The sequence below is a fragment of the Hibiscus syriacus genome, unplaced genomic scaffold (genome assembly GCF_006381635.1).
Source record: "Hibiscus syriacus cultivar Baekdansim isolate YM2019G1 unplaced genomic scaffold, ASM638163v2 tig00111377_pilon, whole genome shotgun sequence".
NCBI classification, from domain to species: Eukaryota; Viridiplantae; Streptophyta; class Magnoliopsida; order Malvales; family Malvaceae; genus Hibiscus; species Hibiscus syriacus.
In genome coordinates this window covers 126,083-150,105 of record NW_024063073.1, presented here as the reverse complement: position 1 = coordinate 150,105, position 24,023 = coordinate 126,083, and the positions used below count along the sequence as shown (strand labels likewise).

Sequence of the window (24,023 nt, the reverse complement as noted above, 5' to 3'; positions counted from 1 at the left end):
ATCTTACTTCTCCATCTATGGCTTCTTTACAAGGATCCTTTCCTGCAGTTTTGGGAGAACGCTCCGGCTTCTCTTCTTCGCCTTTGGCGGGAGTTTCTTTCATTAGGCTGCCGGATTTTAACCGGAGGAGATCCGGCCACCGTATAAGCCGTCCTAGAATGCCTTGTACAGGTATGGCTCAACAAACTGTGCAGGGAGGAGCTCCGGCTACTTATGCTAAAGAGATGGAACGGCTCTCTGCTAAGGAATCTCTTCTGCTTGCTGTGAGTTTCTCCATACTATTTAACATGTATATTTTTTCTCTAGTTTTGTAGTTATTCGCCGAAGACAAAATGGTTGATTTCAACATTTTGCGTTGCTTTTCAGTTAAGGCTAGATCTTGGATTTCTAGAAAAAGAATTACGAACTATTGGTTAATTTGCCTCAATTACAAGTCAAAGCAGTCAGTATAGGTGTTTAGATTCGTCTAGGAATTGCCTTTTCCTATAATATTGATAATTCGAAATGAGAACAAAATTTCAGGTATCAATCATTTATTTTGAGTGTTCTATCGAGTATATACACGTATATTTTATTAAGCACCTTAAAGCATGTCCCCTTTCATCATAAATTTGCTAAATGTTCTTTCAGTTTAAGGATGCTGGGGGTTTCGAGGCTTTGGTCGCGGGAAAAACAACAGATGTGCAACGGATTGATGTGAACGAAAGGATAACTGGTCTTGAGAGGCTCAATCCATCACCAAGGCCGACAACGTAGGAGCTTAGTCTAAGAACAAATTTGTGCATGTTCATCTTTCCCACAAGACTTATGTATTTATATAGCTTTCCAGGTCTCCCTTTCTGGAGGGTCTATGGAACTTTGAGTGGTTTGGATCTGGAAGCCACGGACTTTTTGCTGCTAGAGTCATATTTGAGTGAGTGTTGCTTACATTGTTTTCTTCAATTTTTCTCACATTGCTTGCAAGAGTCCACTGATATTTGGAAGGGTACAACGTTGGTGTTTCCTGTTTTATGGGAAGTAAGTTTTGCATACTCAATGTGCTTTGTAATAAATAAGTTGGCTCTTCAAAAAAAACTGGTGATCTGATTTCCATTTTTTAGAATGACTGCCAGCTGATCTTGGTGTTTCCCATGTAATTTGCAGGAGATTTCCTTCGACACTGGCAGGAATGTCAAAAATGAATTTGCTTCTTAAGGATGGATCTGCAAAGGTTACAGCACATTTAAAATTGCTTAACTCGGTAATATTTCCAAACTAACTTTATATGATCTCCTACACAAATTAATATCACTTGTCACAAAAATATCAGCGTGGGCTTCCATATAAAATGCTCGCGTTGAGTTGAGTGCGTGTTCAGCTGTCATCATCCTTCATTTAATCATATACATAGCACCTGTTTTACCGAACTCACTTCTTTTTTCCTAAGGTACCTGTCTTCGACACTTCTGTCCAACACATGTTCGGACATGAGGTGATCCTCTAAATATTTGGAAAAATTTAGAACCTTTGAGTTTCCCGTGTTGGACACATATCCGTATTCCATATTCATCCTTAAGTCGAATTACATATCAAAACATATTATTACTGCTTTCATGCAGAATTCAGATGTGATTTAGATCAAATTTATTTAAATGGTTCTAGTCAAAAATGGTTTTAGCAAATCTCATTGCTCTGTGGAGTGTGGTCTCAGTTATCTTTCTCTCTCTTTCTTTTTCTGTACAAAAGCTACTGTGTGCTCCTAATTCTTGATAGATTATCTAAACAAGAAAATGCTTTGATAATTTGTTCTGCAATGGAAGTGATTTTGACCACGATTTCCTTCAAAATGATATAATATAGCCATATGGAGGAGACTATCCTTTATTCTAGAGTCTGGACCCCATTGGTAATTGAATAGTATATTATATTTTGTCCCTAGTATTAACTGGATTGATGTGCATATTAAACCTCCACTAATGTCACTATTTGGTGCATGAGAATATGTGATTTGACACAACATTATTTTCCTCCCATTTAAAAATACTTGAATTGACAAATTTTGCTTGAGCTTGTCCACTGTCCAAACTTGTTGTCACTCAGCAGCATTGCTTATGGTTGATATGTTTCTATTTAGGAAGGTTTGGTGGTCTTTCATTCATGCGAATTTGGCACCATTGGTATCGGGAGACCACTAAGTACAGAATATTGAAACAATGCTGTATACAGATGATTCCGCTTTAAAAGTTTTTTCTCTTATTTCTGTTGCCATCAACATTAAATAACTGATAATAATTTTAGAATCATTGCCTCTATTTCTGTGTTTCTTGTTCTCATCTCAATCTTGCTGCAAGGTAAGATTGCTCTATTCATATTTGTTGATCATGTTCCCAAGAGTAGGAAAAGCAGGGTATAAGTTTGGAACCATTGCTATACAATGGAAGCCTTTGTGCAGCCGCTGGCTGCCCCATGGAGCTATTCCTTCTTTGCTAGTTTCACATATGTATCGTCACTAGCTTGTACTGCCTTTACAATTCTCTAGCCGGGCGGAAGTCTAGCATTTGAGTTTTCTATTTTTAAACCTGCTGTGTGAATTTTGACCAAAACTATTCTTTGATTAAACAATGTACAGATAGAGTTAATTAGAACAGCCACTTTTTTCAACTTTTTTCTAATTATATTTATTTGAGTGCTAGGAAAAGCTCTTATCATCACAAAAATTTGAAGTGACCTAAGGTTATCCTTGGCTCAATGCAGATAGAAAGCAAATTTATTCTTTCCACCAAAGTGTCTGTGGAGGGACCACTACGAATGAAAGAAGAATATGTTGAGGGGATATTTGAATCACCAACTATTGTTGAAGAAACAATACCAGAGCAGTTAAAAGGCGCATATAGTCAGGCTCTTACTACTGCCCAGCAACTTCCAGTTCCTGTTAGGGATGCAGTGGCCCGTGGACTACGAGTTCCTCTGAGTAAGCATTCAATGCTTTCCAATTTTCTCTTAAGATGGTATAAATAATAGAAATACTATGCTTGTGAATGCCACTTTTGGCATCTATGAGATTGCATTCTCAGCAGCAATAGTACCATAGACATGCTGGGAAGTATCTGAAAAGTATTGAAAGACCCCTTCAGTTTTGCCATTTCTTATGGCTTAAAATGTGGCGATTAGCCTTTGAAGGTGCTTACCAGAGGTATTATAGTTATGATGCATTTTTCAGCAAAGAGAAAGCCGATGATTATTCCGAATCTTTTTAGAGGTTGCTATATGAAATAGGAAATTTTCTTTTGAGAGCAAAGATCATGCGAGTTTAAAATTACCGAACTGCATCTCAGAATTGTCTGTGCACTTCTAACATAACTTATTAGGAAGATGATTTGGCTCTGTTTCTGCAGCAGCATAAGAAAGTCTGATATGCTAATAATCAAAATGAAAAACAAGCTTATACGGTTTGAGTGTGGATTACCAGAAAGAAACAACGAATCTAATTGGTTAATTCGTATCATGTAAGGGAAAACATTACCAAGTACCAACTAATTGTGATGGTTACCATCTCACTTCTCTTCTTTTTTTGTTTGAATTCCCTTTGATATTATACAATCAACACCCCTCTTCTTGGGCGTTCCCCGTTCAGAAGTTGAACTTTTGGCTGGTTGGTGTGGGTAGAAAAAGGAGTCATTTTTTAAAGTGGAATAAGTTCTTGCAGTTTGCTGGTAACCTAAAAGTAGTTTGAGAAAATTGAAAAGTGGCAGACACTAAAAAGAGATTATGAATCAGATTGTTTTTCTGGATCTCGATATCTATCTTGTTTCTCATCTTTTTCTTCCCTCTTTTGGCACATGTTTCTTCCTGGTTTCTGTTGTAAAATTAGTGCCATACAAATTTCTTAAGGTGGTGGTTTAAATGTTTCTTTCCTAGTGGGACATAAGTTTTCAAATTTTGCAATTTTCAGTCTCATTCTTCTGTGTTTACTTCGATAAATAGGAGAACTTACCATAAATATAAAAATAATTGTTACTTAACTCGAAAAGAGTAGAAGCAATGCATTTTCAATGAATCATTGCCTAAAATGATGGTAGAGAACCAGTTCCATAGATGGATGCTGTTCCAGTTTTTGCCATCACTTGTGACTTTGGCAGCAATTTTGCCAGTTTACGTGTCCTGGACGATTAATGTGTCGAGGGTAAAAGTTTATAGAGAAGGGAGCAATTAACATCATGGCTATGGGTAAACCATATGGCTTTTCTATTTAATATTAAATTATTTCATGAATCTGAGCTGAAGTTTCTTTGTGTTTACAGGTGGGACATTCCAGAGACTGTTCATGATTTCTTATCTGGATGAAGAGATCCTTGTAAGTTCATATATTTCCCTCTCTTTCTTATGAATCATCCCTGCACTTTTATGCCTTAGATTGTTTTCTAAATACTTCATCGTTGAAGTTGACAATAACATAAGAAATAATGAGCTCACCCTAATTAGCAATTAATGCACTAACCAAAGCTATGCAATTAACCCTTTGTGTCTTTTCATCTTTCTCGGTCCACATATTACGACTTCTCTTGATGATCATCTTGAATGCGTTATGTATGCATAGTGTCGGACCTGAAAATTAAAAAATAGGGTCTAAAGTTTTAATGTTTTTTATTTTTAAAAAACGGGTATGCAAATTTCTTTATTTTACAAAAATTAAATTTAATAATTTTTCCAAGATAATATGTATGCTGTTGCTCCCCATGGAGGGTGCATGTATACTCCCTTGTGTATGTTCATGAGTAAAGCAACGAGCATTATTGTGTTTGCAGATAATAAGGGACACTGCTGGAATACCTGAAGTTCTGACTAGGTTGGAGGCACCCTCGACCAGCATGCCGGAAGCAAACCCTGAATATGAGAGCTAAGGCATATGTTTTTTGTTTCAAATAATTTTGTTCAAGATGATTCCATTATCATAAATGTAAATTGTAGTCAAATTTGTATCAAATCCTTGACTATTTGTAATAGTTTTGATTCTTATCCTTCCTAATTTTCTTAATCAATTGGCAACGCACACATATCTTGTAGACGCAGCTACTCGAGCCTAAGATCTTCAGGGAGATCAATGTACACTTTGACTAGGGATGGGCATGAGATACAAACCCGACGGTTTCGACCCGACCGGTCGGATTTTTAAAAAAATCAGCTTCGAGTTGGTCGGGATTTTTTAAGGTTATGGTCGGGTTTGGGTTCAGGCTCAGGTTCAGGTGAAAATATCCGACCTAACCTAGCCCCAAAAAAATATAATTTTAGTTTATATATTTAGGGATAGTTATAACAATATACATCTCTATATTATTTTCTTTCAATTAAATCTCTATTTTTATTGAATAAAAAGTAATACTTTTAATAATATATTATTTCGGGTCAAGTTTAGGTTGGGTGGAAGATTTATAATTTTTGAGTTGAGTTAGGTGAATCGAAAATCTGACCCGATCTATGTACATCCATAACTTTGACCACTAAGGTCACTTGATGGACTTTCTATAAATAAGTTATTGACTGTTAAATATAAGATGGAATAGTGATGTGGTTTGGTATAATTTATACAATAAAAAATTCAATAAATTAAAATATTGTTATAAATATTTTTTAATAGCAATATATTATTTATTTCTTAACCAATTGACACCTCTAAGGGAAATATTTTCTCTTTTTTTAGTATAAAGAAAAAATATTATTTTATTCACTGAATTCAATTTGTTATAAATAAGTTATTCATAGTTAAATGTAAGATGAAATAGTGATATGATTTGATATAATAATATTTTTATTCTCAAAATTTATAAATCTATTAATGATTATAATTTAAAATAAATCAATAAATTTAACTTTTTTATATTTAAAATTTTCATATTTTAATCTTTATTATCTTAAATTATTTGTTCTCTTCCAAATATATTATATTATTGGCTTAAGGTTACTTTAAATGTTTAAATTATTTTTATCCCCTATAATATTTTTGGATCAATTTAACATTCGAAGTCATTTAAATGTTTAAAATATTTAAATCGTTTAAAATTTTAAGTTAGAGTGTAGGGTTTATGGTTTTAAGGTTTAAGATTTAAGGTTTTATGTTAGTTTTAGGGTTTCTAATTTATGATGATACAATTAAATAATTCCGATAGTTAAATTGATATGAAAAAACTATAAAGGCGAAAATGATAATTTTTTTTATCTACTACAAGAGTAAAAATAACACTTTAAATATATATTATTTTATTGTTACCTTTTTAATATAAGAATAGTTTAATAACATTTTGTTAAAGATTATACGGTAATAAGTTCTCCTAAATATGCCTTTTAACATCTTTAACTTATTACAGTAGTAAGTTCTTTAACTTATTACTTTATACTAAAAAACAATATATATATATATTGCATATAACGTCTAAATTATATATAATCTCGATATCTAAATCGGAAGTTTGTATAATAAAATTTTCACTTAAAAGAAAGATTTATTTGATAATGATTATATAATAGAATAAAACATATTTTGATGTAAAATATACGTAAATTGTTATTTATATAAAATGATAAATTTTAAATCAATAATCAGTTGATCTAGTAGAATTAGATATTAAATCTCTTAAGTAATGTATGAGTTTCGTATCCCGGGGTTTGTAAATTTAAAAAGGTGGATTGGGATGTTTGCTCTTACCTGTATTAGAGAACGCGTTCTTCTTTGTTTCTACATTGATAATTATGTCAATGAAATTTCTTAAATAATCCTAGACCTTGAACTTTTCTGAATATCCAAGTCAGAGACTAAATTGATCTTCTTCCCTTCTACCTAGAGATGATAATTTAATTTAAATTTATATAATAATTTAATTTAAATTTATATAATAATTTAATATGAATTCAACGGTTTTGATTTTGAGTAGATATTTTTTAAAAATTTGGGTTTAAGTGAGTTCGGGTATAAAGATAGAGAATGAATAAACTTCAATCCAAGAATAATAATATATCTTTAAAAAATATTATATTTTAATTAAGTCATTATTTTATATCGAGTTGTTATTCAAAAAGCATATTAAAATAGTATAACATTTTAAGTTAGACATTTAAAATAATAACAAGTTATTTTTTTCTTAATATTTTAAGTGTAAACTAAAATATTACATAGAAGATAAAAAAAATTTATCTTTCGAAAATATTATAAATAAAATAACATTTTAAGTTCAACTCAAAATATTAAGAAAAATAACATTTTATATTAAATATAACTTAGAATATTGGTGTTTTTACTGAAATATCAATCTCAAACCCATTAATTACTTATCATACACCCTCTCTCCTAATATTACAGATTTAGCATCCTTTCCGACAAAGCGCGAATCACCATCCGCGCCTTCGCGGGGTTTTGTCTGATCTGGTGCCACGTAAGGGAAGGCGTGCCTCTGACATATACGGAAGGCGTATATCATGAAGCGCGCCTTTTATGGAAAATGTTGACACAGTGCCACATGAGAAGGCGCGTTCCAAGGGGCATGTCTTCCGAGGTCCACATCATCCCTCAAAGTATTTTAAAAAATATGTTTTAAAAAATTAAAAAATAAAACTATAGGGACTAATATTATAATTTAATACATATTAGTTCTATGAGTTGAATAACTTAATGGGGTTAGATTGCATATGTATATTAGAGTGTTTAGGTTATATTTGTTGACAATGTGAGATAAAAGTTAAAAGGTGTATTCCTTAACTTTTTTATCTCTATATCTAATGAATATACTTATACACCATTGTTAACTTCTTCGGATCTCCCCTTTAAAATTGTTGAAGCTCAGATACCTAATCAATTTTTTGGTTAGTAGAAAGCAACAAACTTAATTATCATAACGTGAAAAAAAATACTTCCAGATGCTTCTTACACATGTGTTAGACTCTCATAATGAATAACACCTTGTAGCTTATTTAATCTAAATTACTACAGCAAAAACATATAATTAAATAAATTACATGAAACTTGCTAATTATCTCATAATCTAGATTTAAAACAAAAGAACATATAATATTTTAAGGCGTTTGAGCGAATATAATTAATCTTATATTCGATCTTACATGATTATATCGTTTCTCATTTGATATATATCAACTTCAAAATTTAATTTAGTATAAACATTAATAATAAATATTAACCTAATGTAATTATTTAAATATATTAACATATAAAAAATATCTAATCTTAATTAATATAAACCTTAATAATAAATATTAACCTAATGTAATTTAACAAAAGTGTATAAGTAGATTCATTAGATATAAAGATAAAAAGTTAAGAAATACACCTTTTAACTTTTATCCCATTATCAATAAACATAGTCTAAACATTCTAATATGCCTATATAATCTAACCCCATTTAGCTATACAACTCATGAAACTAATATGTATTTAATTACGATATTAGTCCCTATAGTTTTATTTTTTAAAATTTTTTGAAGCATTTTTTTAAAAATGCTTTGAGGGATGATGAATTTGGAATGTGTGCCCCTTGAAATGTGTCTTCTTGCGTGATGCCATGTCAACATTTCTCATAGAAGGTACGCTTCATGATCTCTGTGTCTTTTGTATATGTCAAAGGTTCAGTGAATGTGCGGATGATGATTTACGTCTTCCCTTATATGGCGTAAGCTCAAACATAACTTTGTGAAAGTTCAGATGATAATCTACGCTTTATTAAAAAGAGTGCTAGATTAATAACTTTATGAGAGAATTTACTTGACAGATAATTAATGGGTTTGAGGGTGCTATTTCAATAAAAAAAACACCTAGAATATTATGTTTTTATCATATTTTTCACGATTATTTTAAATAAAATTCTATTTTTAACCTTAAAGTACCTTTATAATAAATTGGTGGTGAGATGTCTATCGATCGGTGAGTCATCAAATGTAATAGGACGAGTCAGTACTTAGAAATTCCTGTGCAGCATGAATGACTTACTAATATTATAATCTCTTTTTATTTCGATCATCATTTTTTTAATTTTTATTAATAAGATTATTTAATTATTTAACATTAAATTAGAATATTAACCATTATCATTTAATGGAAGTTATGATATTATTAATAAAATTTTATAATTACACATTTGATCCTTGATATTTATATATTATTTCAAATTGGTCATCATTTTAAATTAATTTAATATAAATTCAAACTTTTCAAACAAGTCCCTTGGTCCCTCCTCTTTCATGCCCAATTCAAAAATGTCATTTTTAACACTTATTGGGCTTCCTACAAGCCCAATTCCTTCACCCTTGACCCAACTATTTAACTTGAGCTTACTTAATCGTCCAAGCCCAACGTCTAATACCCGAAACTACTAACTCAATTTTCGGGATGTAACAATATCACTCAAGGAAATGCTACATTTTTTAGAAAATAAATAATATTTAACTTGTTAAACATGAGAATAATCTTCCATTAATTCAATTCCAAAAGTGATCAATTCTCTTGAAATCGAATCCCTATATATATATATATTTTAAATCTGAACTAAATTCTATTTAGAGGGGAGAGAAAACATATACTCTAGGAGAAGAGGAATGCTCATAATGAATCTAAAACCCATAACCTAAGAGAATATAAGAAATAAAAGATGATTATGCTAAGCTGATTATCAAGGAGTATACGTTTTAAATACTCTCAACCATTTAACATTGAACGCTCAATCATCCTACTGCATCCGTTAGTGCTCGAACCTGTGATTTCTAGAAACAACAACGATTCCTTTAACCACTGAGGTAAGTTGGTTCATGTAATTTTCTCTAAATTTTTATATTGTTTATCTCCTCTTCTTTTCATCTTTGCTTGATTGAGGGTAACATTTTTTATTAAGGATTGACGGTAATATTAACTTGTGTTTATTTTTTTACCTTTTTATATTATAATTTTTTTTTATGTTTTTTAGTTTTAATAACTATTCTTTTCACGACATGTATTGATATTTAAATGTTCTCTTTGTTTAATTTTTTAGGGTTAAATTTGACGTCGTATTGATTGATTAATATGACATATTTGTTATCAAGTCTATTTTTCCTACTTTGAATTCTCATATTGAATTTGAATACGTGATTTGTGTTTTAGAGAAATTTTCTCATGATGTTCACCTCTGGTTTGCTATTGTCAATGGGATTTCACTAGTTTGATATCCTGTTGTAGTTCGTTTTTTATGCAATCAGATTTGTTTGTATATATATTTTGTTCGAGTTTTTGTATTAATTTGTAACTTTTCCTTGTATGATCTTAAGTAACTAGTTCATTGCGTCAATGTTTATAAGAAGTATCTTAATTATGTATTTATTTTACATTTATGATTACAAAATTTTATTATAATTTTAAATACTTTTTTAATAAAATTACTACTTCTTTTTGCATAAAAAGAAAATAAACCAAAAGAAGACCAAACTGAAAAACGATACTCTCTTTGTCTCATTAAAAATGTCTCTTTTGATTTTTAAAATTATACCATTCAAAATGTCTCATTGATAAAATCAATAAACAACAACACTTATAATTCCTTTTTTTATTCTTATATATCTCATCTTTTACACATATCAAAGCAAACAAGTTAACTCTATCAATCACTATTTAAGGATAATTTTATAATTTTTTTTATCAAATATACCTTTTAAAATTATGTGTATAGTTAATATAACACAAGTTATAAATGAGAGAATAAAATTTAGGAATAAAATTAAATATTAACGTAAATATGTATATAACATAAATACATTAATCATTAAGTTAATTAAAAGATGTTACTTAACATCGGGAAAAAAAAGTCGAGCTGAGCCGGAATTATAACTCTACACAATTCACAGAAGAATAAAAATACGTTTGCACGAATTAACTTAGTTCAGTGATTAAAAGAATCATTATTGTTTCTACAGATCATGAGTTTGAGCACCAGCGACTATAGCAAAGTGATTGAACGTTCATTGTCAAATTATTAAGAGTATTTAAAACAGATACTACTTTACAATCAATTTAATTTAATTAAAAAAAAGCCTAAGGGTTGCCTTGTGGATGTTTACATTCATTCCCTCATTATTATTAGGATTAATTACAAGGATGATCACTTATATTTATATTTTATTTATTTTTAGTTATTGATTTCAAAATACATAAGATATGATCACTTTCGTTTTTATTTAATTAATATATGGTATCATTTGTTTTTATTTATTTAAGATGTAGTTATCATAAGTTAATTGTAGTTAATAGTTAACAAATTAAGTAACGTGATATTTTGGTACAATCACATATTTGATCATTGTTATTTATATATTCTCTCAATATAGTCATACTTTATAGGTTAATTGTAGTGAACAGATTAAGTAACATGATATTTTGGTACAATCACATATTTAATCATGTTATTTATATATTCTCTCAATATAGTCATACTTTTAATAAATTAAAATAATTTTAATCCTCTAATCGAATGAAGTCACGTGTCACTAGCGTAATGTGTCGTGTCACATGTTACTATTCGGTTAGAGGAATAACTTTATTTTAATTTAATATGTTTATTATCCACCAATTTACTTTGCTTTGTTAAATTAAATTAAAATTAATATTTCATCTGAATGGTGACACACAACACCACACATGATACCAATGACATGTATATATTTTGATTAGAAGATTAAATTTATTTTAATTTATTAAAAATATGACTATATTGAGAGAATATATAAATTACATGAATCAAATGTATAATTATATTAAAATATTTAACGATAATTAAATCGTAATGAACATATTTTAATTAAATAAAAACGATGGTGATTATATCTTATATATTTTAATATAGTGACAAAAAATAAATAAATAAAATACAAACATTGTAATTAACCGTTATTATTATTATCTTTGAAATTCCAGACCGAATCGTACATGGAGAAACAAATATTTATTATTCACAAAACAGACTAATATTATAGAACCAGAACCGTGACCGTCGCCGATAATTTTAATATTATTTCCTTCTTTCTTTTTTTCTTTCCTTTCATGGCTAAACCCCACGGCTTTCCGGAGAAACAAACATGGGGTACATGGGAGGAGCTTGTACTTGCCTGCGCCGTTCATCGTTACGGCAGCGACAGTTGGGACTCCGTTGCCGTGGAACTCCAGAAACGAACTTCCACGCTGCAACAACCCCTCTCCTTTACTCCCCTCTCTTGTCAGCAGAAGTTCCAAGACCTTAAACGTCGTTTCTCTGTCGGCGGCGACGATGATAAGACTCCTAATAATAACATCTCCACTAATATCTCCATTCCTTGGCTCGATGAGCTCCGAAAACTACGCGTCGCTGAACTACGCCGTGAAGTCCAACAATATGATCTCTCCATCGTGTAAATAATTACAAAATCAATTTTTTTAATATAAAAAAATATTTAATTTTTTCGGGGGCAAAAGTCGAGCTTTTCTTCTTCTTCTTTTTTACAGATCCTTACAATTGAAGGTGCAGAAATTGAAAGAAGAGAGAGAACAGAGCTTGATAGAGAACGGAAAAGAAACTGAAAAATCGGATCTGGAGAGAGAGAAGGGAAGCGAAAAGATGGAAGAAGAGAACGAACCGGAAGATAAAACCCGAAGACCGGTTCATAGCAGGGAAGAGTCCGACCGGGAGAATCATTCGGTGAACGAATCTAACTCTACAGATCCTAAGGAAAAGAGTCCGGGAACCGGGATGAAAGAGGCAAAAATTGAACTGGAACCGTTCGAACCGGATGGAGATGATGCGGGGAAGGTGGCGCAGAGCGTGAAGCCTGCGGGAGGAGATTCGTGCAACGGGAGCTCCGATAGTGTGACAAAGGAATCGGCCGAAAACTCGGAGCGAGTTGACCCGAGGGAAACAGGTGACTCGCCAGAGTCAGTGGCCGAATCGAAGCGGGAAGAACCTAACAGAGAGAGCAGCGATGTCCAGAGCACGGCGAGCTTGTCGGGCAAGGAAAAGAAAAAGGCTGAACCGGATAAACCGGACCATGGGGAGTTGGACCAATCTCCCGCCATGAAGGAGGTGTCCGTTGAATCTCAGCCGTTGGTACAGTTTCTCGAGATCTTCCGTTTTCATAAGATCGGCTCCCTTTTCGAACGCCGACTCGAAAGCCAGGTAAACAAAATATTCTATTTTTTTCATTTAAAAAATATTTTAAAATTATCGTTTAATTATTTTTCCCAAAAGTGAGGGTTTTGATTGGATGCTACGCGGGGTGAGATGTAGTATCACTCCATCGAACGGCGTTGTCCCAATCCGGGGATGACGTGTCGGCACGATTAGGTTTGGGGGATTATGAGTCTTTTAACGGGATCTTTTACATATATAAAAAATTCAAATTCTATATTTACTTAAAATACATTAAACTATTTACCACTAAAATTAACATGTTAATACTTACTGCTTGAAATAACTTTATCAAATCACATCCTGAGAATTAATCTTGATCGTCGATCTGATCTAGCGGTATTAATTAATCCTAGTTGTGGGGAATATAATCGATCCTGGGTGCGTTCAGTTTAAGGTTGGAGAGTAGGTTAAGAGGATGGTGCTAGGTTTTAAGTGGCGTGAATTGACGAAAATATCCCTTTCATCCTTTGTCCTTCTCGTGTCTGCACCGGGGGTTGAGAATCTAGAACACGAGTCAAATTAGTTGGAAAGTTAGTTAATAAGAAACCTGATAAAATTATTTTTAATAAATATGGTAATTTTTATCAATTTTGATCCATTTTATTATTTAATTTTTGTTTCATTTTAGAATCATGATTCAAAATTTAATGTTAAGCATTAAAATTTTTGAAAGTTTAGGTACTAAATGCGTTAAGTTTTTAACGGTACGGTATTAAAATGAAATTAAAATTAAATGTTAGGCATGATTTTAAAAAAATTAAAAATTTTGGTATTAAAACAATTATAAATTGATAGTTTAGCTATTACATGCGTAATTTATTATTATTTTTATTTGCATTACAATTAATTAAAAATTAATCTTTTCTTATTGATCTAAAAAACTATATCTAAGCATGTTACAATTTTGACCTGATTTGCATCCACCCCACGTGTACACATGTAATGTTATTGTGTGTCGAAACAAACAAAAGCATGTGTCTGCCACTTGGGTTTGAATTTAGTTTTTATTCGGTTCATTGGGGAAGGTAAATGCATTGAAAAATTAATTAAAAAGTCACTCTTTACTTATTGATATAGGAAGGCTTAATATAAAAATAAGTGCTTAGATCATACATTGTGTATTTGGGGCTTAACTATTTTTGGGTCTATTTAAGTACCTAACATGTTTAATGATAGGCTTTTAGGTGTCTAAATCGTTATTGTTAAATTTTATCGTTTGATGATACATGTCATCTTTATAAAATTTTGTATGTTTTAAAAATAAATTTTTTAAAATTATCTGAGTATAACATGTGTCACTTAACGGATGAATTAATGTCGGTTAGACTGAGACACCTAAAAGTGTAACATTAGGAACATTAGATATCTAGATTGATCGAAAAAAATTTAGGTACTTGAATGAGAAGAACGATATAGTTTAAACACTTGTTTTTTTATTAAACCATCTAGAAAGCTAAGGATGAAGTGAACTAAATAATACTGAAAAAAAAAACTTATTTTTTTTGGTATAAAAATAATAAGCGAGAAAGCTGAGTTTTAACTGATTTCTTCTTTTTTGATCTCTTAATTGTTTTTTTCTTTTTTCAGTTTCTGATCGATTTTTTTTTTCTATTCAACTTATACGTTAATTTACTGGGCCAGCCGATCTAGTTTGGTTTTACAATCTCATATGATTATATAATTTAAACGGTTATGGGATAAGATTTTATGATATTTCAGTCGGTAGGCTATCGTCTAGTTTCGATGATCGTCAATTTTTTAATGAAAAAGATGAGTTTGGAAAATGGGAATAGTCGGATAATCATTTTGTAACTTTTAATAGTTGAGAGATTCAATAAATGAAATATCTCACGTATCCTTTAATTTTCAATATCGCAGGAAACACCGGATTACCTAAACTTGATTCGGCAACACCTGGACTTGGAGACTATACACACGAGACTGGAAGAAGGATGGTATTCAGGATGCAAGAGCAAGTTCTTTAGAGACTTGCTCTTGCTTTTAAACAATGACATCCTTTTCTTCAGCAAGGAATCCTCTGAATTCGCCTCTGCTATCGAGCTCCGACGACTTGTCTCGAAGGAGATCGCAACCCAGTTTCCTAATCCGAGCCTATTGCCCAAAGAACACTCGTCTACGCTGCCTGAATCCCAGACGCCTTTGAAACCAGAACCCGAACTGTCACTCTCCTTGACAATGAAAACTAAACTGTCAGTCCCACTGATTGCGAGCCGCAAACGCAGCTCGATTGCTGCAAAATCCTCAACCTCGTCTTCTGGACAAGAGAAGAAAAGGCAGCCCACCTTGTCGTTGATGAATGAGAAACCAGCTCTGGATTGGAAGCAGAATAAATCCGCTGAGGAAACTGTGGTAACGAAGAAGAGAACGAAAGAAAGATCCGCTCCGGGTGCCGAAAAAGCAAGCAAAAAATCAAAGGCTCAGAATAATACGAACACGAACAAGAACAAGAATTCAGATTCCAATGCCACCACTGCTGCCGTTTCGAGCAAAGGCGGATCATCGAATGAGAACTCGGAATCCAAGGGTGAAAAGGAGAAGACCAACACGAATGTGAGTTCGAAGAAGAAGAGCGTAGCTAATTTCTTAAATAGAATGAGGGATAACGGGGTATCGACGGAGACACTACTGAAGGGTTCCGATAACAGCAAAGGAGGAGATGCTGGTAAGCAGAAGAAAATCAGCAGCAGCAAAGGCAATCAACAAAAGGGTCGAAGTTCGACACCACGGACACGGTCTAGTGGAAAAAGAAAAAAAGAGAAGGCAAGCCCAGCAGCGAAGAGGAGTACAGGACGACCGCCGAAGAGAGCGGTGTCTCCATCAGCCGCCAGCCAACCGTGTGCCGGTAAACGGGGCAGGGAAGTTGAGAACGATTTAGGTGGTGGATATGCAAAGAAGCGTTCAAGAAAATGAAGAGTTCGAGTCAGTCATTTTGGTTTGTATTCTTGTAAGATTGTTGAGGGGGCATAGGGAGTTGGATTATATTTTGTTCAATTTTAATCCGTTTTAATATTTAAACTTTCAATTTTTTCAAATCTATACTAATGTTTAGTTTTTGTTTTATTTTAGTACCCATCACCAAAAACAACAAATTTCTCGATGGTTGATCTTTCCATGGTCCATCATGTAGCGCATAAATACATTTTTATGGATGTCTGCTTGCAGGAATACCATATGTTGGAAAAAGAAGGCCAAATACATAAATTTCAGCCCCAAATACTAAAAATATTTACATTGAAGAATGACATGAATAATTTTACAATTCAACCTACACCCTTTCCGCCAAATGATGAGGCAAGGAGCTAATTCCAAGTAAATGAAGTAGAGAGCACTGATTCTTTTACAATATCTGGGCGAACTTCTACAAAAGGGACCAGATACAAACCTCAACTCTTTGGGAGTTTAGTGCAGCCTCGGCGGTACTCTCCCGGTGTCCCCAAAATCATCACTTGCCACTTCACAGCCGGCCGCTAGCGAGGGGACGGTTGATCTTCATCTGAGAATCAAAATGATTAGTTTCCCATGTAGACAATTCAGACAAAGGTCACTATGCATGTACATATTGGTTACCGCTTACACCATCAGATGCATCAGCAAGCCTCGCAATAGCATCGATGAGCGCTTGTTCCTGCTCCTGCATTACATTCATTGGTTAAGCTTGCAGAACTAAGAAATAAAAAGAAATATGTACTTGAGCCATATGAATCATTATTGAGCTAAGCTTACTTTCAGCTTCTTCTTCGCCTTCTCAAGCTCAATAGGATCGGGATCACTTGTATCAAAAACCCTCTCCACCTGTTGAAGGAACCAAAAGAAAATTAGCCAACAGCTTTCAACGTAAATTGTTTCGATTAGACAGCTTCCGTATACAGCTGGTTCTACGTAAATACCTCCTTTACTAGCATCTCTGTGTTTGGTATTTCAATCTCATTCAAAAGTTTCTTTTCAATACCGGGCAAAAGTTCTTTCCTCGATTGACTCTTAATCGAACCATGGCCTCTTCCTGGTCCTGGAGCAGGATCACCACGAAAAAAGGATTTCTTAGCTCCATGGAAACCATGGCCCCTTCGATAAGAGATGCCAGGGTCCTCACCATCCCATTTGATATCGTGTGGAGGAATCTGTAATAGTTTGAAGATCAGTATTGTTCTCAATAAAATGTATGCATAACAACATGTTGGTAAGAAGTATTCCACTTCCATGAACCAACAAGCAAAGCTATTAAGTTTACTAATGTTAGTAGCAATATATAATGTGATAAAGCAACTTTTAGTCCTTGAACTTGACAATATTTCTTAATTTAGTCTCTTTATTTTGGTCCACATTAGTCCTTGAACTTAAGAATTTTTCCCAACTTTATTTCGGTCCATGTTAGTCCCTGAGCTACAAAATTCCCCATTTTAGTTTGATGATGTGGCACCCTAATATTGTGCCACATCATCAAAATGACCATAACTGGGCCAAAAATCCAAGTTCAAGAACCAAAGCAGGGAAGTTCTCAAGTTCGACTAAAAGTTGCTTTAACACATATAATTACATTATATCTAGAGACATATATTTAGCAACACTCTTGTGCAAGAATATGGACTATCGGAATAAGCGTTCAATTTTGGTTCGACTCAACATAATGCCTACAATAAAAAAGTCAAAACATCCAATCAAAGTCAGTTTCCCATAGTAACTTTACGGATATAACTAAATAATGGTCACAACCGAAATAACGAGTGGTTCTTTTAACTTGACCGCATCAATCCAAAGTTGGCCTACTTTTAAAAAGGCCTCATTATATCGAGGGAGAATGAAAGTCTAATGCTTTCTTCCTCAAAATCAACATAGCTCAGCTCAGCCAAAGCATAGCAAACAAAAATCTAATTTATGCATGAAGAGAGATGGTCAAATAAAAACCAATAACAAGGTTTTCTTTTTCCAGAAATAAGTTTTAGTAATAATGCAAATACTACTTATATTGAAAGAATATTTCTCAAGACATTCAAACAATATTGAAACACATAATAAAGAGTAGCTGTCGGAAACTTCATGCTAAGAAATCATATCTAATTACCTCTTTGAGATCGACCCATTCCCAGGTCTCATTTCCTGTATTTATATCATAAACCAGAGAATGGCGCCCCTGCCAAAAGGAAAATGAACAATATGGGCGATGACCTCTTAATCCACATAATTATTAACATGGTGCTAAATGTATTTCACCACTGTTACATGGCACTTGATCTTTGAGACATAAAAAGAGCAATGCTTTCGAACTATTAGATAGTTTAATATCTAATAAAACATTTTCTAAGAAACTACAAATTGAGAAAAAAGTACAATACATTGTCGGCCCAAAATATAGACGGATAGCAGATAGGTTAGCAAAGGAGAGACAAATAAATGGTTGCAACATTGGAAAATAAAGTAAAAAAGAAAAGAAAAGAAATAATGTGTCATTTAAATTTCAATTTCCAAGTGAGGTAGGTGATGGCATGAAAAATTAAATCGAGTATAACTTTAACTAAGCATTAGGTTTCATGAATATGATTCAATGTTACATATTTCTAAAAGTTCCATCATCACCTAAAAAAATAACCTAAGATAAGTCAGATAGCGAGGTAGAAAATGTCATTGTATTCCTTGAACATACCTCAGATGGATTATAATCAGTGATCACAGCCTCATAGAAGTTGCTATCTCCAGGACATCTTGTCCACACTTTCCTTCCAATTAGGGTATCAGAAGTTGCTCCTTCAACAGGTTCATTTGCCGGAAAGCCACCAACAAAGCCACGATTATTGAATTGTCTACTTCCAGCAGAAACTGAAGGATATTGCATAGCCTTTGCTGAGGATAAGCCAGGCAACGAATGACCCTGTTGGGGAGAACTATGAGTAAAACAATGCAAGCTAGATGGAGGTCAATATAATCTTTTGTATATCATGAAAATAAAATCACTGCTTCAAGCATTTGATCCATGTTTCTAAAGCAGCTACCTAGTTAGCATCCAAAGAAGAAAGCTTAAGAACTATAACATGAGAGGTCTAAAACCTGTATTGCACCAGCAATGTTAATAGAAGTTACCGTCTGATATGTCTTTAGTTTCTTACGGGGCGCTGAAACAGTTGGATTAGGTAAAAGACTGTGAACAGGATGAGATACACTTAGTCTTGCAGATGGGTCCCCACCAGCTTGTCTCCAGTCCCTGTTAGCATTGCCAACGTATAAGCCATGTAACAAATAGAAGACAAGAAAGACCATTGAGTCAATTATTGGCCTTTAAAAATGTCAGACTAATTCATGAAGTAGTCTGACCTTATCCTTTTGACAACATCATCAGCATTAACCTTGGTCAGAAGCTCTCTATGCTCGTCATTTGAAACCCTCAGTTCTTTCCTAAGTTCTGTCATCAAGCCTTCTTTTTCCTGAAGGTGCAATATAAAATGGAATAAGCAAACACAATCAGCTTGAAATAAATAGGAAAGCTTGTTAAAACCAAAAAGTGAAATTTCAGCAACGTAAATACCCAGGTAATGGCATCAGATTGAGCTTTAAAAGCACGAAGGACAGAACAGTAGGCTTCCTGCTCAAGTATATGTATTTGGGCCTCCATGTCAGAATACATCCTCGAATACAAGGCGCAATCTAAGATGGACTTTTCATTCCCGGTAATATCACTCTCTCCTGAAACTCTAGTTGGATGTAATGGAGATAGATCATCATCAGTACCTGTAGTTATTTCTGATTACAACAAGATAATAACCACTCTTTTGATTCTCTTCTCTGAAAGGTTTACAAGTACAAATTTGTTTGACATGTAAGTACATTTACTAGGGGTAACAGGACAATTATAAGGAAGTGCAAACCAATGAGTACACATAAAGAAGGAAATAATCGGCTCTATCATGAACCTTCTGGCTATCATCATAGAAGTTAATCAACTTATACATGTAAACACAAACACGAATATTTGAAAAGATTGCAAACATAACATCTTGAATATAGCTGGTCTTGAAGGTAACCAGAATCAAAGCTAAACATCGCAATATCGAATGGACAATTTAAAGGATGATAATTTCACAAAGGAATACGGATATCTTTCGAAACAAATATAAGGAAAACAACATATTTCATTGACAAGGAGAAAGAACCTTAGCTACCACAATCTTCTAATATCAATAGGCGTTTTTCTTTGTTCTCAAGTATCATGTAGCCAAAACCTAAAAAAATTACGAACAAATATTTGAATTCAAGAAAATCGTTCTTTTTTTCAGCCAGAAAACCAGAAACGAAAAATGATTTCCTTTGTACCATGGATTTCTCTACATTTGAATACATCCGAACTGGAATTCAAAAGTCATGGAACAATACCCAGAAAGCAAAAGTCATGAAATCACGTCACGTAAATTCTCGAATCAAAATTATCAAAAATTCAAAGACCCATATTAAACCCTAAACCCCCATTACCCATCTTATCCCCCCACCCACAACAAAAATCAGTGCACTAAATGGTTCAATATTCAAATACAAATGCAACTCCCAAGAAGGAAAACAACAACAAGAAAAGAAAAGAAACCAAGAAACAACGTGCATTGCTTAATGAAAGGATACGACATTAATGAATGCAACATACCACCAATATCGAAAACGTCATGGTAAAAAAGAAATGAAGCTGGGAAAGATCTTTTATTCGTTGAAGAAGGAAACACAACACCGTGAAAACCCAAGCCAGAAGTTGCCTCCGGGAAGACGATGCTCACTCACTATATATGCTCCCGAGCAAAAGCAACGCAACGCTCTGTGATGCAAAGACAACTTTTTTTTCTCTCTCTTTTGGTTCGAAGCAAAGCCAACTTACTAGCAAGATTTTAGAGAAAGTTCGAAGCTTTACTTTTTCCTTTTTGAAAGGGATTTGATTGGTTTTTGTTCTTTTATAGGAGAGGAGGGAGACTCTCTTTTTTTTCCTTTTTGAAAATGATTTAATTGGAAAATGACACTAATCATATTCTTTATTTACTTGCTGTAGCATCTAATTTTGTCATTAAAAAATTATTAAATTTAAATTACTTATTTAGTATTTAAATTATTGATTTGAATCCTTTTTAGTATGTAAATTTTTATTTTTATTTTCAAAAACACACCTAAAATTGTTAATTTATATTTATTGTTAAAATTAATAGATTTAATCGGAATAATGATCTAAAAATAATGGTCATTTATGTTTATCTTTTCATATTTTCCGTACACTTTCCTTTCACCTTTATCTTATATATGAATTTTTATTTAATATTTTTTTCATTTTCATTAAAATAGTGATATTTTATTTACTTTTAATCGAAATTGAATGTTGTCGCTTTTAAACTAAATCTCTTATCTTTTTAGGTGCTTATACGATGGGTATGGGCCGGGTTTGGGCCAATTTGATTATACCTAAAAATTTTATATCTTTTACCTGACTTGATTTGGCCCGAAAAAATATATACATGAACCCGATCTAATTTTTTGAGATAAAATCTAACTAGACTCTATCCAAAATAATAAAAAATATTTTTTATTCAATAAAAACAATGGTTTAATTAAAAAATATATATATAGAATGATATTATTATAATTATTCTTAAATATATAAGGTAAAATTATATTTTTTTTCTAGATCGGATCGGATCTGGTATTTTTCACTTTAAACCCAAATCTAACCCGATCCCTAAATTAAAAATAACCCGACCCTACCGATCGTATCGGGTCGAAACCCATCGAATTCGGGTACATGCCCATGATATATTTAAACTGTGATAAAATTAATTATCAACTTACCATCATATTTTATTGTTATGTCAATGTCGACAATATTTAGTTGTATATTCCATTTTTTAATTAGATTTCTTAATTCTTTCAGTACTATTGGATGAAATTAATGAATTATATTTCAAAAAATAAAAAAAAATGTTAAATAGTTGGTCTAATGTATAGAGTTTATAAATATGGGAATTAATTGGGGTTCAAACATCAATAATAAACAAAAATCAATGTAGTACCAAGCAGGGACAAGGATGTAAGTTTTTATGTTGGGGTGAATTTAAACTTTATATAATTTCAGAAGAGTAAACATAAACCTATAAATTTTTAAGGGGGTGAAAACAAATTTTCAATAGAAGTGACTCGAACAAAACTAATTTGTCAAAGAGAAAGAGACTTGGTGGAAGTTAGGGAGAATAGAATGCATTACACCAAATTCTCAGTTTCGTGAAGTCTCGGGTATAATATCAAACATTGTCAAAGAGTTTGTAAATAAACTATAAAATGAACTAAAAAAAAAATTAAACTCAGTTTGATTTTAGAAAATATTTTCTGTTTTTATTTTTTTGAAAATAGTTTTTATTTTCAGTTTTTTTGAAAATTAGAAAACATATTTAGTTGATATAAATCAAAACTTAAAAATAAAAATATATTTGATGTCTAATTTTTAAAAATAGAGATGAATGAATGTTTATTAAATAATTAAATTAAAATATATTTATTAAAAAATTCATTGCATAAAATTAGCATACGAGTTATGCATATATAAAAAAATAAAATCGATAATAATTTTCATAACACAAAAAATATTTTTATTCTATAATAAAAATATAATGTTAATGTAAATTGACAATCAATTAAATTGAAAATATACCCAAAACTATTGTTGTAAGGAAGAGCATACAAAATATCATTGAAATAAAAATATATTTAGTGATATTTAAGGCCTCAAACTTTTGGAAAAAAAATCATGTAGCCACTAATTTTTTTTGCGGTTGATGTGACATTTAAACTGATAAAAAATCAATCTAATCCTTTGATCAATATAATTATTAATTAAACGTTGACTGTTACGATACTTATATGATAATTTAAAATATTGATTTGACAATTCACGATGTTATTATGAGAAAACATGATGAATGATAATATGGTAGGTAGACTTAATTGACTTTTTGACAAATTCAAGGATCAAATTAATTTTTAAAATGTTTGAGGACTTATTTACTTTTTAAACTATATATATAAATTTAATATATAAAATATAAATAATTAGTAAATCATTCAATATATTAAATATAAAAATATTATAAAATTAAATTATTAGAAAATAATTGAAAGACCATTGAGCGAGAAAAGAAGTTCAAAATTAAATTATTAAAAAATAGTTGAAAGACCATTGAGCGAGAAAAGAAGTTCAAGGATCATATTTTTTTTAAATTTGAAGATTTCAAATACTATTATGTCAAAAAAATATTACTAGAATGATTTGAACTAGTGTAAATTAAGTTAAAAACTGAAAATATCTTTTTTATAAATGTTTTTAATATTTTCACTTATTTTTATTTTCATTTTTCAAAAATTATTTTCTAATTTTACAACTAAACACCAAATACATTTTCCTTAACGTTTTTTATTTTCTAAGAAAATAAAATTAGCTTATATATTTTTTAAGGCTTAATACAAAAATAAGTGCATGAACTATGCATCGAAAAACGTTTTAATGCCTAAATAATTATTCGTTAAAAATAAGTATATAATGTTTCTAACATTATACTTTTAGTTGCCTAGACGTTAACTGCCATTAAATATCTCTGTTAAGTTACACGTGTCACATTATGATAATTTTAGAAATTTATTTATAAAAAAATTAAAAAAGAAAAGAAAAAAACCCCATTCTAATAGTGCCCCCTCCACGCCCTCTCCCTCTCCCCCTTCCCCTTCCCCTTCTATGTTGACCGACAGGCCGTCGATGACCATTATCGTCACCATCATCAAAATCAAAGTCAACCCCCGATCAAACACCTTTTGACCTTTCGTCATACATGCCACCGT

General features: G+C 31.9%; 3 protein-coding genes across 3 annotated transcripts; 2 read left to right on the top strand and 1 right to left on the bottom strand.

Moving 5' to 3' along the window:
* Window positions 1-17: 17 nt before the first annotated feature.
* LOC120159844 (probable plastid-lipid-associated protein 13, chloroplastic) lies at window positions 18-4,900 on the top strand. The gene is made up of 7 exons (XM_039170377.1): window positions 18-263; window positions 631-752; window positions 830-913; window positions 1,144-1,240; window positions 2,734-2,950; window positions 4,281-4,333; window positions 4,785-4,900. Exons 1-7 carry the CDS (start codon window positions 18-20, stop codon window positions 4,878-4,880), a joined length of 915 nt encoding a protein of 304 aa, XP_039026308.1. The 3' UTR covers window positions 4,881-4,900.
* Window positions 4,901-11,939: 7,039 nt separating this feature from the next.
* On the top strand, window positions 11,940-16,170 carry LOC120159843. The gene is made up of 3 exons (XM_039170376.1): window positions 11,940-12,387; window positions 12,482-13,148; window positions 15,042-16,170. Exons 1-3 carry the CDS (start codon window positions 12,044-12,046, stop codon window positions 16,092-16,094), a joined length of 2,064 nt encoding a protein of 687 aa, XP_039026307.1. The 5' UTR covers window positions 11,940-12,043; the 3' UTR covers window positions 16,095-16,170.
* A 468-nt stretch (window positions 16,171-16,638) lies between these two features.
* LOC120159813 (protein EMSY-LIKE 1-like) lies at window positions 16,639-19,861 on the bottom strand. The gene is made up of 9 exons (XM_039170352.1): window positions 19,699-19,861; window positions 19,488-19,597; window positions 19,257-19,377; window positions 18,823-19,047; window positions 18,244-18,312; window positions 17,072-17,302; window positions 16,908-16,976; window positions 16,741-16,815; window positions 16,639-16,677 (listed from the first exon to the last, which is right to left on the bottom strand). The coding sequence occupies exons 1-9, from the start codon at window positions 19,795-19,797 to the stop codon at window positions 16,639-16,641; spliced, it is 1,038 nt and encodes a 345-aa protein (XP_039026283.1). The 5' UTR covers window positions 19,798-19,861.
* Between the last annotated feature and the right edge of the window lie 4,162 nt (window positions 19,862-24,023).

Bases quoted from the DNA above. Each gene is read 5' to 3' on its own strand.
- LOC120159844 (XM_039170377.1), top strand. From the start codon at position 18: ATGGCTTCTTTACAAGGATCCTTTCCTGCAGTTTTGGGAGAACGCTCC. The intron at 264-630 runs GTGAGTTTCTCC...ATGTTCTTTCAG, and splicing joins AGGAATCTCTTCTGCTTGCT to TTTAAGGATGCTGGGGGTTT. The intron at 914-1,143 runs GTGAGTGTTGCT...TGTAATTTGCAG, and splicing joins GCTGCTAGAGTCATATTTGA to GAGATTTCCTTCGACACTGG.
- LOC120159843 (XM_039170376.1), top strand. From the start codon at position 12,044: ATGGCTAAACCCCACGGCTTTCCGGAGAAACAAACATGGGGTACATGG. The intron at 12,388-12,481 runs GTAAATAATTAC...TCTTTTTTACAG, and splicing joins CAATATGATCTCTCCATCGT to ATCCTTACAATTGAAGGTGC. The intron at 13,149-15,041 runs GTAAACAAAATA...TCAATATCGCAG, and splicing joins AACGCCGACTCGAAAGCCAG to GAAACACCGGATTACCTAAA.
- LOC120159813 (XM_039170352.1), bottom strand. From the start codon at position 19,797: ATGTATTCTGACATGGAGGCCCAAATACATATACTTGAGCAGGAAGCC. The intron at 18,313-18,822 runs GTATGTTCAAGG...TCCTTTTGGCAG, and splicing joins CTGATTATAATCCATCTGAG to GGGCGCCATTCTCTGGTTTA. The intron at 16,977-17,071 runs GTATTTACGTAG...TTCCTTCAACAG, and splicing joins CAGAGATGCTAGTAAAGGAG to GTGGAGAGGGTTTTTGATAC.